The 14,416-nt window shown below is 43.4% G+C and overlaps 2 protein-coding genes across 3 annotated transcripts in view; one reads left to right on the top strand and one right to left on the bottom strand.

The window, feature by feature from the left end:
- Window positions 1-1,060, top strand: part of INTS8 (integrator complex subunit 8) — a 21,619-nt gene extending 20,559 nt beyond the window's left edge. Inside the window, exons 24-27 of the mRNA XM_021543223.2 lie at window positions 171-244; window positions 321-385; window positions 478-521; window positions 801-1,060. Of these exons, the coding sequence (XP_021398898.1) occupies window positions 171-244; window positions 321-385; window positions 478-521; window positions 801-917 (300 nt within the window). The 3' untranslated portion in view covers window positions 918-1,060. The remainder of the gene's footprint in view (window positions 1-170; window positions 245-320; window positions 386-477; window positions 522-800) is intronic.
- On the bottom strand, window positions 591-14,416 carry CCNE2 (cyclin E2). 2 transcript variants are annotated; one of them, XM_021543224.3, is made up of 12 exons: window positions 14,283-14,416; window positions 12,894-12,932; window positions 12,675-12,783; window positions 12,439-12,498; window positions 10,377-10,528; window positions 8,500-8,635; window positions 6,331-6,477; window positions 5,026-5,121; window positions 4,177-4,311; window positions 3,421-3,532; window positions 2,632-2,786; window positions 591-2,267 (listed from the first exon to the last, which is right to left on the bottom strand). In XM_021543224.3, the coding sequence occupies exons 2-12, from the start codon at window positions 12,905-12,907 to the stop codon at window positions 2,166-2,168; spliced, it is 1,218 nt and encodes a 405-aa protein (XP_021398899.1). In that variant the 5' UTR covers window positions 12,908-12,932; window positions 14,283-14,416; the 3' UTR covers window positions 591-2,165. The 2 variants fall into 2 exon arrangements, with proteins under 2 accessions (XP_021398899.1, XP_077639007.1); XM_077782881.1 differs by having other exon boundaries at window positions 12,439-12,495; window positions 14,283-14,373.

The following is a 14,416-nucleotide window of genomic DNA, read 5'->3' as shown; positions in this document are numbered from 1 at the left end:
GTTGCTACTGTTATGTCAGAATGATCTCTGTTCAGGTGCTCAGAACTTGCTTGCCCTGGAAACAAGGTCTAGATTAGGTCTAGAAAAGGAGTGGAATGAACAAGGCAGTGTGTGGGAGGTTTGTCTGTGGGGAATTAAGGCTGTCAGAATCACAGAGTCTTTCCTTACAGGTAGCTATATTGTGCCAGTTCCTCAGAGAAGTAGACTATAAAACTGCTTTTAAGGCACTGCAGGAACAAAACAGGTAAATGTTACAACAAAGTTTATAGATGCTTAAACACAATACGTGACTCTGTCAGTTAACCTGCCTTGTCTTTCAGTCATGATGCCATGGATTCTTACTATGAATACATCTGGGATGTCACCATCTTGGAGTACTTGACATGTATCCTTTTGCTGGAATACTACATATGTTGATGTTGAAGCTGAGAAAAAGTCCATTACCTACCTAAGTGACTTTTCTTGACTCATCCTCAGATCTCCACCACAAAAGAGGCGAGACAGACAAGCGGCAGATAGCAGTAAGTTAACCCCGGGTGCTGGGATTTCTTTGGAGAGTCTTTCCCTCCCTGAAATCACCTCTGAAAATGTGGTTTCAGTTCCAGTTTTAATTTTGTCACACAATTCTTGTAGAATCTGGGTGCTTACATAAAGTTGTGGCTGAAGGGGTGGGGTGGTAGGGCATACAGCAAATAAATACAGAAATAAATCACCCATGGAACTAGTGCTGAAAGTGCCCTGAAATGAAACAGCTCTACTGGAAGGCCTCATGCTGGTTGTGTCTCCTCTTTTGTTTCAAGATAAAAGCCATTGGCCAGACAGAGCTGAATGCCAGCAATCCTGAGGAAGTCCTACAGCTTGCTGCACAGAGAAGGAAAAAGAAGTTTCTTCAAGCAATGGCAAAACTTTACTTTTAGGCTAATGCTGGAAGACTATTACAAAATGTGTAAAAGTAAAAAAAAATCTTTCAAGACTTTATTTTTAAAGTCATTTAAATTTTTGTACAACATTTACAGTCTAGTATCTTTCTTCTTAGAAATAAATGAAATCTTACAATAAACCCCTTATTTTTACAAACTGTACAGAAGGCTGGAAGCAACTGCAGCTAGTTCCACAATGGCTTGTTTGAGAAGACATGAATTCAAGTTTGCAAAGTTGTTGTGAGTGTAATGTGGCTGTGGGTGGCACTTGATGCTCTAGTGCAGCATCACGGGCTGCTCAGTGTAATGTAACACTTGTCCCTGGGTGTGCAGCACAGATAGAAGCATCATGAGAAGGGGAAGAAGACTGATACCCTTCTTTCCCAGTACTGCCCTTCATCACAGAAGTGACTCAGAGGTAGTGAATCTGAGGAAAACACAGTAGTTAATGCTGCTTATAAACACTGATAACACTGTTCCTATGACGTGAGTGGTTGTAGAGTACCTGCAGGCTCCCTTTATTCCATACCTTCTCCAGTTCTCATGCTTTTCTTGTTGCAAGTGGGTGGCTGGGGACTGCACTTCTTCCAGTTAGGGTTACTGCAGCAGCAGGTTCTTTGCTGGTACTCTCACCTGAGGTCAGTGATGCACTAAAACTGAAGCTTCTGGCAAGCTTAAAGGGCCTCCTCTGGAGCTGGGATTTGACACAAGGCTGGCTGCACTGTCCTGCACACACGGAGTGGTTTCAGAGATGTGAACTGCTTACCCACAGGCTTCTGCAATACTGCACCTGAGCTGGGGGGACTGACTGACATGAGTGAGCTCTGACCTTACCAAGGAAAAAAAAGGGTCAAGAAGAGGTAATACATACAAGCTGTCAATATTCTTCTCATCTAACCCAATTTAAAGCAAATCTGCCATGTAAGCTGAGTGAACAAATCTTGCCAGCCAGCCCTATTTTTAAGAGTTGTTGAAAGACATAAGTTAAGAATCCAGTTCTCACTATTTTAAGTCATGTCAGAATGGCCCAAAGTGGTCCAGGCTCTTGTGATAGCAGGTGCAATGCTCAGCTGAGCTCTTTTTTTTCAAGTCTGTAGGAGGATGTTGGTCTCAGTTTCCATCTGCTATGTTTTTTACTGCCCAAATCTTTAATAGCAGTAAAGAGCATTGAGTCACCTTTAGTGTGGTCTTGTTCTGAAGCACCAAGTCCTGTTTCTGAATCTGTTCATGACAATTGACTGTATTTCATTTCTTCTCTGTGCTTTTGGGAGGGGTTATTATTCCTCCTGTTGACACAGGTGATAACTGCCCTGGGGCAGTAGACACTACTCCACTGTTCACTTCTTCCTGCGCATTGGGAAAAGAAGACAACAGTTAATACCTGTGCCACGGTCTCCTTTTTTGTGGCAGGAGGAGGCAGCAGTGCTTCCTCACACAATTCAAGTGCTCTAGAGTCAGGATACTGAGAAAACCAATGACATTGCATAATAAAGTTACTTGCATTACCAGTACTGGAGAGCTGTTTGTGTGTGCTGGGAGCATTAGGCTAAAGCACGTGTTGTTTATAGCATCACTGGTGCTTGGGCACTCACTGAGGTGAGCCAGGCCAGGTGTGAGCAGGGAGCTGCTTTGGCCACTCAAAGCTGCCTCAGGACAAGGGATGTGTAATGAACGCTCAGCTGCCCAAACTGCACATCCACAAACCACTTACCAGCATGTCCAGATAGTTTGTGTGGGTCTGGATATTGTGTCGTTCTTCCGCTGCAACCTTCTTGAAGTTCTTCAGCTTCACAGGGACCTTTTTTGCCACATTCACAAAAGGAACCATCCACTGTACACACTCTGAAATGCTGTCCCAATCTAAGCCTGAAGGGCAGAACACCAGAATATATTTAGAAATCATGAGGGAGTTGCAGTGTTCCAATATGGCCACGAGTTAAAAAGCACAATAAATAATACTACAGATAAAAATTCAGAAACATCCTCCCAGAAACAGCCAACATTTCCTTATACTTATTACTTAAAAGGGTGGTGTCTGGAAGGGGAATGGAGGTCACAAGGGTTGTTGTTGCTTTCCAGGGGAAGCTGAAGTAACCTGTGGCTTGAACATGAGATTGTGGGTCATGCTATAAAAACACACTGGGTGTCGCTGACAGACATGCACAACTGCTCGAGAACTACATTTCAGGAGAAAAAGTGGCCAAATATATAGCTAATCATCCCCCAAACATCTGGAAGTCATAGAGCAAATACTAGCCCAAAAGCAAGAACAATAAATGTTTCAATTCCTTAGCAAAAGCTGCACTGCTGGTGTTTCCTTCTTGAGTCTTTCTGAAATAGTGATAGGAAGTGAAATTAGAAGGAAAAGAAGCACACAGAAGAAATATTGGTGTCAGTGTAGTCTTCGGCAGCTTGGTAAACCAATACCATCTTAAGCAAGTCTGTGACAGCTTCCAGAATTCCCTGCCCAACAAGGCCAAGCTTTGCAGAGGCATCTTACCTGAAGTTTTCTTAACTATTTCGATTGAGGTATAGTGGCAGAGCGCAGCAGCAGCTAGTGTTCTGTATGGGAAGTCCAAAGAATTCACATCCAGAATACACAGGTCTAAAAGCTGAGGACATGAAGAGTAACAGATTTTAATAAGCTGATACTTTAGCATGATCCTTTCTCAGAAAGGCCTATGCACATGGCACCTCCTACAACCTTTGCCCCAGAACAGGGCTGAGCTCCAGGAAGGTATTGTCTTAAATTTAAATACTACCTAGTGCAGTATTTACACCACTGAGCTGCCCAGCTTCAGTAAGACTCTCTGAGGCTGGGCACAACACATGCCCATACAAACAGAACGACAGCTCTTCTAAAATAGTCAAAACACTCCCCAGGCTGCCTTCTTGGCAATTACACAGAAAAACTGTTAAGGGTTTACTACAGGTAAAAACAGCCTAGAGTCCAAAATTATCCACCTTCCTCTCAGAGCTGTCACTACTGTTTACAGAATGCTGGAGTGATTAAAGAAATAAAATGGATTTTTTATTTCACCAGCATACAGAAAATTCTTAAAGTACGTGAAAGCAGGGAGAAAAGAAACACAGGGGTAATTGTCCTCAAAACTGTATTTCTTTGGTGGAGCCAATCTTGCACATTCCTTAACAAAGTAACAGGTGAGGGGGAAACAAGGGAACGCTTAGGACAAAGTGGCTTTCAGTAGCAGTTGTCACTGACTCAAGAACCATTTTCTAACATTTTATTACTTACCTGGGCTATTTGAATGAATTTTTCCTGAGAATACTGAGGTAGCAGCACTTTTGGAACATCCTTCAGAGCATCCACTTGAAGATAAAGGTTCAGCCAAGAGACAATTGTCACTGGACAGAGTTCCCATTTTAAAGCCTGCAAATATTTAACAAACAGTTAAGTGCCTTAAACCACTCAAGGATAGTTTTGTGCTCTGATTTCTTCCTATACCTCTCCTGAGATTACTGTACATATCCTAAAAACACACTAAAAAGTATTTATAATTTCCAGTACAAATATTCTTTTTAAGTTGTATTCTCACTGTTTTTTTGAAAAGGCTGTACTAGGATCAGCACAAATCTGTATCCTTTCACCTGTGCAGCTGGATTTTATATGTCTTCTCCGTTCAGAAACTGGGAAATTAATATTGTTTTGTCAACCTTTTGGCTAGCTGTGTGAACCTGCAGCTCTCATCTCTATTAAGGAAGAATAAATGTATAGTCCTGCACTGGTAAAGATAGATCCTTTCCAACATGAGGAGCACCAAGCAGTGTGAAGTTTTTGCCTGTCCCTCCAGAAGCCCTTGTTCCTGGACAGCAAGGGATGTTGGCAAATGCAGTACATTACAGTGACAGCCCTGGCTGCACTGTTCGAGAGCTTTTACATTCACATGAGAAACTTGCCCTTTCCTACCAGTCAGGGATTGTATCTCAGCTAGGGTGGCAGAGGTCCACACATACACAACAAAGGCTTCACTATTGTGCAGAAATAGGGACAGGTTCCTTTTTCTAGGCAAGTAAGTGACATTAAAACACAAGGCTCAGCTGGAGTGTCTTTCACCCAGCACTTACAAACACAGCAAATTATTACCTTTAACATAATAAGTTCCATTCTTACAATATCTTCTACACTGCAAGCACCATCAGTGACATAAGCAAATTCCTGTATTTTAGGAGCGTAGATTTCCTTTAAAGGGAGGGAAAATGAAGATGAGTATATCTTACAGTTCTAAGAAAGGCTGAGAAGACACTGGGAAATACTTTTCTGTCCATATTGACATGTTAACATCTCTTATGCTACAACAGTGTTTTTTTCATTATATGAACTGACATGAAACTTACAGGATAAGGAGATAACATATAACCTACTTGAGTTTTAGTATCTGTTGTACAATGCAATGGACTTATTGCAATTCTTTGAGCTTCTGGGCAAATAAATGCTGCCCAAGCAATCAGAACACCCTTCCATTTATAGATCTTTCTACTCGGACATTCCAATGCTGTAAAAACATACATCATCCCAATTCTCCTACAGATGACTGACTGGTACAGGTTACCTGCAATGTCACTGCTGATGTAATTGCATAAATTAAAAAAAATAGAAAAGTTAATAGAGAAAATCCCACAACCAGCCACTGTAACTGTCAAAAATCCATGGTGCAGAGGCAGTCAAGGAAATTTGCTAAGCCAGCCATGCCAGCTGCAGCCAAGCATAGTTTGGTGGGTAAGTAGAAGAGAGCTTGTCAGCAAAACTGCTTCTCTACGAGCTGGCTCTGTGACTGCCATGGCCCCACGCACTTCATTAGGACAGGTGACTGCTCGTAGGGTACAATCTTGCTTTGGGAACCACAGTGACATCTGGGGGTTCCAAGATAACAACTTAATCCCAAGTTTTTCTGTCAGTCTAGCCCACTGTGCATTATCCAAAAGTATGCTCTTGGCCCATGGACGCAGCACAGAATGTAAGGTATCACCATCACTGCACTTAAGACTTGCACTCCACTAAATGGAGGATACTGTAAAGATATCAGCCTGATGTACAGGCAGTTTGAGTCTTAGGCTTGGTTTTGTTCAAGTTCCACACCCATTCCTGAGATTGCTTGCCAACTGTTGTATATTTGGAAAAAGACAAGACAAAACAAAACTACTTCTAGCACATTTGCATGCCTTTTAAGTTTATGTGGTCTCCTTCCCTGCTGCTGGAGAAAGGGAGGACAAAAACTACTCTCCAAGAGACTGACAAATGCACAACTGAAGTAGAAAAATATTTCCCCTTCTGACCTTTTGTGTTGTACATACACCCCCAAGTTCAAAAGATTCAAACATGAAATAATTATCACTGTCTTTTTAGGTACTCCAAATTTTATATCCTCCTCCCTGTAACAGAGTTTCTTACCTCAAGTTTGGAGGCAATAAATAATGAGGTAATTCCTATGAGCTGAAGCATGCTCTTGTTAATGTTCTTTTGTGTCAACATGAATCTATCAAAGAAGTCTTGAGCTAGGTAGAAGGTTTCCCGGTGGAGTGCATACACCTCACACACCTACAACAGGGGAAAAACCACAGAAGGTTTCTGTTATAAAACTCTACATACACACAGTATTCAAGTTTTAACAGCAAAATGCAGGTTCATCTTTTGCACACACAAAGCTTCACATACCAAGCTATGGTATGATGCAGTGGTTAGCATGGGATTGAAAAAGGTATTTCCCATGATCCCACCTAAACGTGAATTGCATATGATATACTAACAGACTTTCAAGAAATATTTTTTCCAAAATAAATAGCAACCATTTTTCCACTGAAAGAAGAAAGCCTGTTGAGGAAAAAATCCCAACAAAACAGCAACACCTACACATACATACACTAATAACCTTAAAACAACTCTCAAGCTTCAAGCTGAAGTCAAATCCTCAATGAATGCCAATAGGTCTGTCCCAGGGCAGAGCCGCTAAAAAATCAAAATCTTTGGCTCTACAGCAAAGAAGCCTGGGAGCTCCTGCTCGAGTGGGCTCTGCTGGCAGGCCAGGAGCACTGCCTGCAGCCCCTCGGGCACACCAACAGCCTCACTAAGCAGGAACAAAACTGCAGGAGCTGCCATCTGCTCCATCCCATTGCTGGTTTCCCTGGCAGGGAGAACTTTTAATACTCGCATTGTATCGAAGTGTTTCAAATGCCAGTTTAACAAAAAAAGAAAGGAGAGTGCCCAGACCTGGAGATCTTAGGGAAAGCCCTACTTTTTCATCTAACCTCTAATTCATTTGGGAGGGGCTACCACATATCCAGTTCATCTGCAACTCCATACCCCTTTCACAACTAGAAAGCAGTTAGCTATCTATTAATTACAATCTACATGCAGTAAAGAACAAGAACAGAAAAGACTATACAAGAAATAAATACCAGATGCTTAATTGTTTTACTTGGATACAAAGTCAGAATATAATCTCACTACTACAAGCTATTTTCCAAGATAAGGCTGGGAGCTCATTTGCAAATTAAAGCCCTTCCTGACCATCAAAAATGCAACTGATTGGCACAAATAGCACAGCCCCACTCTTTTAAACCTGATATATTTTCTTGATAATTGATGTGTTATTCTGATACTATTAACAACTGCTCCAAAGAAGATTCAGAACTAAAACTGTATAGGTCAGGCCCACCCATAAATATATAGCAGAGTTTCTAAGGAAGTGTATTTCCCAAACACAATAACACTTGGTTATGTTAAGCAGTATCTGTTATAATGTTACAGAAGACTGTTAGGAACTACTGAAGAGGTCTAAAAGCTGCTAGGATTTAAATTTACTGTAGCATATAGAACCACTGAGCTGGACAAAAGCAATGCCCTTGTTGATATTTTTGTTTGGAAGTTGGATGATTTCCTAATTCAAGATTTTAAAAAAAGCAACAAATTAATTTAATGGTAACATGTAAATTCCACATTAGAGGAACTAGTGAAGCACATAATTAGAATAGGTTTTTTTATTCAGAATGTATTAAAAATTTTTAATTTTTCTTGAAATCCATTGCTAATATGATTTATTTGTAACCTTTTCACATAAGAAGCTGTCTGTATCAAGAAGCTTTACCTGTCAGCCATTGATATAGTCTGCTCTCCTTCCTATGATAAAATTGAAAACTCGCAATGAAATCAGAAAATAGCATCATGGGCCAACACTCAAGAGCTCCTGACATAGTCAGGGTCATAAATCCCCAACAGATGCAGTTTTCTCATGGCTTAGGTACAGTCTATCCCATAAGTTAGAGATCCATAATTTCAATACAAGTGTCTCAAAACCAGATTTCTCTCCCTTGCAGGATGTAGGGTGCCATGAACAAAAATTAAACACTACTGCTTCCTGTCCTGGGGGGTAAAGTTCAGTGCCTCCTGCCTGCAAGGGCCCTGATGTAGCTCACCAAGAGGATCAAAAGCAGTCACTTTGCAAAATAGTCTTGCCACTTTTTATAACTGTGCACATTACTATTAGAGCTTTATGTAAAAGCTGTGCTTTTACCTGCCTACTTCACAGGCATAACACACGGCAAAGTAACTAAAGGTACACACCTCTAAGAGCCAGTCCAGCAGTATCGCTCTCATGTGAGGCTGCAAACTAGGATGTAGTGATGTGAAGTGTTTGCAGTGAGTGTATCTGTTCTCCTTCGTTAGGATGTTGAGCCAGACATCTTCGGAATTTCCCCAGCTATAGAATAAAGTTACACAAAGCATTAATAAGTATATACACAACTCATTTTTTAAAAACCCACATTATTTATAATTTACAGACATCCAAAAAGAAAAATTCCACATACTAGAAGATCCTTATGGTAATCAGAAAACTGCAGGAATATTTGAAACATTTTACATCACCACAACAGCAGCTTGCCAAGATCACCAACAAGTCCAGTTCTACAGAACAGGCAGTAAAACTGAACACGTGCCTCTCAAAGCTGCACATGCAACTAGAGGTCCCTATTTTGCCTAGTTTGGTGGCTGTTCAGAGAGCAAGATAAAACCAAACTTTTCCCCTTAAAGAGGACAATATACTCCTCCACAGGAAACACAAAGCATACATAACTTGTCCAGTTTAACTCGAGAAAAACTGGAGATAGCGTTTAAAAGTCACTCATCCATCCCTTTATTTCCTAGCTTACTTCAAGGCTCAGAAGCAAGCCATTTAGAGAAAAAAATGTGTTCTTCTTTATTGCTAACTTGTAATTTATTAGTGCTCCAGTCTGTTTGGGAAGATAATGCCTATATCATCAATATAGCTTTATTTGTAATTGTTATTATCAATCCATATGGGCTTTTTCTTAGATGCACTTTTTATCTTGCAGGTAGGTACTAAGAGGAAAAGCATGTTAACCAATGAAATTATGATTTCCTACTGAAATTTCTGGAGTTATGTATTTACCTTTCCCCAAGCAGACGCAGAGAGACAGAGCTGATCACTAGTATTGGCTACAAATTTTAACCCAGCTCCGTTTCATTCTGTTGTTCTCATAAGTTAGAAGCTGGGGAGATATTTGCTTGTTTAATACACTCTCTTCATTTAAGCAGGCAGGCATTGAGAAATTAATTATGATCTTCTTACAGCAGTTAGGGAATGATGGAGAAGGCAGGAGAAGTAAATTATCCTCTTATTCAGCTAATCAGAAAGGATGGAGTTCAGCTTTGCCAGATGCCTGTCAACAACAGGATTAAGCCCCTTACAGGGAACTCTGTATCTGAACAGGTCTTTGATGTAAAGCATCACCTGGCAGCATCTTGACGTTCCGATCCAATTTGGGCCAGCACAAAAAAAACCATCAAGGTATATCTAGAAAGGTTTGCTTAAAGTAATGCTACCTGTTCTGCTTCTCATTTACCTTGGGAGAAGTTTTCCTTAATACATTGCAGTAAATTTACCACCTCTTGCATTAAACCCCAGGCTGATACAAACAACAACTGGTACTTATCTAACACAGCCTAATGTCTAAGAAATTCCGAAATTGAAAACTACAATTTAGTCAGCTAAGCTTTCTCTCTACAGAAGGGCAACTGAGAAACTATGACTGCACCAATCACATTGCATTACATTGGCAAGCTACCTACACATTGATATTACCATAAGTTTATTTGAACATTTTAAGTTCTTTAAGAAAATTTTGTTAAATATTTTTTGGCCACAGTTCCAATAGCACTGAAAGAAGTTTTAGTTTAACTATTATGTGCCTCTTAACCCTTAGAGTGTCCAGTTATAAAAGGACAGTTCTGAAACATGAAAACTATCTGTCTGGTGTGTTTATAAGACCAGGGGAAAAAATATTCAAACAACCAAACCCAAGAATTTCTGTCTTTTGTGAGATGAGGAGACAAGTAGAGGTATGTATTATATAAGCACATACAACAGATTTTATTAGAGTAGTTCAGACATTAATAATTACTGCATCTGTTAAACTTACTTGAGTTCTGGCAAAGGTGATGAATTTATGAAGAGGTTCCTGAATCTATATTTTTTGAATCTTGAGAAGTCAGTGGTTACTGATTCTTTGTGAGGTGTTTCAATAATTATGCAAGGTGAGATGCCGCCTGTTATCGTGGGGGGCCAACAACTCTGCAAAATAAACAAGGTATCTTTTAAATGCTGAGTTTACTAGGAGAGCAAGAAAAGCAAGGAGTAGATTACAGTAACAGCAACAATATACGTAATGTACCTTAGTCTTTCTAGATCTCAGCATTGATTCAAGTATTGAAACCAAGAAAGAAGAAAATTAAATGCCAACTAAACCTTCCATAGTCGAGATGGAACACATATAAATAAACTGGATGCATTTGGGAACTCAGCTTTGAGGAAGATGACCACCTTTAGTTTATGAACCCACAAGTAGCCTATCCATTGCTTGAAAAGCTCAGTTACAGTACAAAAGGCAAAGATATTAAGTGCTACTAAAACACAGGACATTAGCTTGCTAGTCCTATCTACTTATCTATTCAGAGGGAAGAGAAAGGAGGGGGTGGAGGTTTTACTGTCTCTCAGTGGAAATTCAGCAACTTGTTATCTTCCAGTTTAGTGCTCCAGAGAGGAGCCACCCATCTCAGCTCCAGAGCTAGATACCCACTGAGCAAGCAGCAGCTGTGAACTCTCTCTCAGCTTGCCAATGCCAAATATGGGATGCAATGACTCAAAATGAGAAGACTGCAAAGGTATTCCTGCAGAAAGCCTTAGAGAAGGAGATCTAGATTACTTTAGTTAACTGTAACTTGTTTTACTAATTATTTGGTTGTATGTAACCAATAAGGAGGTATCAAATCCCTGGAACACATGCAATGCTGTAATGGCTGACAGCCTTCAGAATGGTGTCACAGAAGTTCAATTAGTCCCTGTGGAGTTGAGAGGGAATCCCATTCACAAAGAGTGGCAACACCTGTCCCTGAACACAGAAGCTTTTCCTATACAGCTGACGCACAAGGTATGCTACACAGGATTCCTTAGTATATCTAAACTTATTTATAGTCAAACTGAAGTACCCCAAGAGTGAAGTTACATACTCCAGCAGAACTGACCTTAATGCACGCAACCAAGAGAAAAGGGAGGTCCTACTCCTCCTTCTCTCCTGTGATCCTCACTGCCAACTTCCACCACAATGCTTGTCAGACCCTCTGCTGGGTTGATTTAATTTACTAACCTGGCAGAACTTTAACTTGTTTTCTAATGCCAAATTAGCAAGATTAACCTGCCTACTGCTTTATTCAAAGAATGGAGCAAGGCATGGGATGGAGTTCATGGCCAGCTATCAAGGAAGAAGAGACAGGGAAGCAGGATTTCCCCCTTTCAGCAAAGGTAAGTTGTAATACTTAACAGTTAAGTTTCACCCCAGGTACAGCTGATGTACTGATGAAGCATTTTTTCCTACTCAAGATTTACAGAGACAATTTCACAGAAGAGTTTTGCTTCACCATAGCTATTAGTCTCATTTACTTTACAAACAATACTGTTTGCAAGAGAAAGTTATAATATTTTACTAATCTGCTTTACAATAGAAACCCAAAAGGCCTGTCAGTTTTAAGAAATTCCTGTTAGTAAAAACACATTCCTAAACTGATTTAATAATCGAAAGAACTGTTAAATGAAAATAAAGATGGCCTGCATGGTTATGAATCTTAACTAAATGGCCATGAAACCACACCTAAAGTTAAAACAAGTGCAGTGATCTTGTTTAGACTTGCCTCTAGGCCTTACCTGCTCTGTATGTGGAATTGTTCTGAAACATCTGGGGTTATTCTCTTTTTTTCACCTAATCTTACTCTGCAGTGGCTTTTACATTGAAGGATCTTTTATGTGCAACCAAGTCACGTGTAAAAACTGATAAAAAGGTGCTGAGCTCCCATAGTTTCTAATATCTAAAAATACAAACTTCCCCTGTTCAATACTTCCTGGTGTGGAATGCATGATTTCACACCCACCAACATAAACCAAGACAGACTCCCTTACCTAGTTTGAAATGGTATTCAGGACTGAATTACCTTAATTTCATATTGATGTTTTTTAGCAATTTTCCCATCTTCTCTTTTCTTAATCTCCTGCTGAAAAGAGAGACACACATCAATACACTAACAGTGACCAGCACATCTTCCTAAAGCTCAGGCAAACTCTTGCTACCCCTCCACCACTTTGTAACTTCGCAAAGTAAAGACTGTCCCATCTAAACACACTGAAGAGCTTTCAGTATCCAGCTTTCCAAGCTGCTCAAATTGCTCACCTCTGCTGTTCTCCTTTTTCTGGTCTGGAGATAATCTAGTGCTTGCAGTTCTTGTGGAGCCTCTTCTGGACAGGATAGTGGCTGCTGCTGTTTGGCTTGCAAACGGCTACTGTAAAGAGCAAAGAGTAAAAAGACATTAGACATGCAGAGAGCAGCAGTTGTTGGATTAGTACAAGCAGTTGTTAGTAAGATACTCTTAGTGCAGTGATAACAGCTTACCTGCGCCTTGACATCTTCTTTGGGCTATAAGATCTCTGCCTGGATCAAAGTAATAGAATAAGCTCAGTTAGCACATCCTCACAACATTAGAACCAAGTTCCCTACTTTGTGGCATGAACTTATCACAAAGAGCAGCATGGTTCACACAGCTCAAATAGAAGGGCACAAGTATTCCACTGGCCTGAGGAATGCCCAAGCAGAGCATGACTATGGTACATAAGCACACGCAGCTCCATGTCCTGCTGCAGGGTGCCTAGGTATGCCAGCAGCTTAGCGCTGGCTTCCTGGGTGTGGGGGCAGGGAAGTTGTAAAGGGACATTTCCCATACAAGAGGATGTGGGGAGTCCTTGGGGCTGTGACCCCTCTAGTGCCCCCACACCCTCCATTCCAGGCACCCCCAGAGACGAGGTTTTCACGCTGCCGTTCCTCAGGGGCGATGCCCCCACACCTGCCGGGACGGCCGGGCCGCGATGGGCCGGGCGCCGCCGCCCGCGCTCCCGCCGCGCCGGTTCCGCGCCAATTTCCAGCGAGCGGGAGGCGGCGGCGGCCTGCGCCGGGGTCCGGCTGCGCTGGGGGCACCGCCGGCGCCGCCCGCCCGTCCCGAAGGGCCGATGTGACACCCACCCGCTCCCCAGGGTGCTGAGGGGACGCGGGAGGGGCAGCACCGCCGCCCCGCCCCCCCGCGCTCCCGCCTGGCTGAGAGCGCGGCTCCCTCCAAAACCTGAGGGGGAAGGAAGGGGCTGCCGAGACGGCGCCTCGCACGCGGGAACACCCACCCCCCGCCGGGACACGCCTCAGCGGGACCCCCAGCGCGGGCACTGGGGCCGCGAGGGGATGTCTCCACGGGCACCCGCTCCACGGGCCAGGGCGGGGAGCCGGGTCCCGGCGCAGGCGGGCGGCCGGGGTCAGCCCGCCAAGCCGCTCTGCCGGCATCCCCGCCCCCAGCGCGCCGGGCTCCCTCCAAAACCGGGCAGCCCGCCTCCCGCGGGGCTCTCCGCCGTGGGGCGGCGGGCAGCCGATGGCGGGATGCCGCCGGCACCCCGGCCCACCGCACCGCTCCCTCCGGGGATGCCCGTCCGGGCCATCGCTACTCTCCGCTCCCTGCGGATGGGCCGCCCCCGGCGACGTCTCCCCCCAGGCTCTCGGCCACTCTCCCTCCAAAACGGTGCCGGGGCGGGCGGGCAGCCCGCCTCACCGCTCCCAGTCTCCTCTTCACGCCCCCCCGACCACCGGCACCGCGTCTGCCGGTACCGCCAGCACCGCTGCTATCATCACAGCCACCCTCAACACCGCCACCCTAACCACCGCTACCAGCATCACTGATGCCATCATTAACATCATTATTATTACTATTATCACCATTATCGCCCAGCCAACCCCCGCGCTCACCGGCGGCTCCTCCGCGCACCTCCACCGCTGCCGCTCGAGCCGCGCTTCTCAGCTGGCGCCGGCGCCAACCCGCTATATAGCGCGCCGGGCCCGCGCTGCGCATGTGCGAGGGCGGCAGGCGGCTCCCCGCCCGT

Source organism: Lonchura striata, chromosome 1 (genome assembly GCF_046129695.1).
Source record: "Lonchura striata isolate bLonStr1 chromosome 1, bLonStr1.mat, whole genome shotgun sequence".
NCBI classification, from domain to species: domain Eukaryota; kingdom Metazoa; phylum Chordata; class Aves; order Passeriformes; family Estrildidae; genus Lonchura; species Lonchura striata.
The sequence above is the reverse complement of the archived record's forward strand: the minus strand, read 5'-3'. Positions and strand labels throughout refer to the sequence as shown.

What these genes read in the sequence shown, in the direction of transcription:
- CCNE2 (XM_021543224.3), bottom strand. An exon ending in TCACCTTTGCCAGAACTCAA is followed by an intron (nt 8,636 to 10,376) that starts GTAAGTTTAACA and finishes TTTATTCTATAG; the next exon opens with CTGGGGAAATTCCGAAGATG. An exon ending in TTATTGCCTCCAAACTTGAG is followed by an intron (nt 5,122 to 6,330) that starts GTAAGAAACTCT and finishes CTCCCTTTAAAG; the next exon opens with GAAATCTACGCTCCTAAAAT.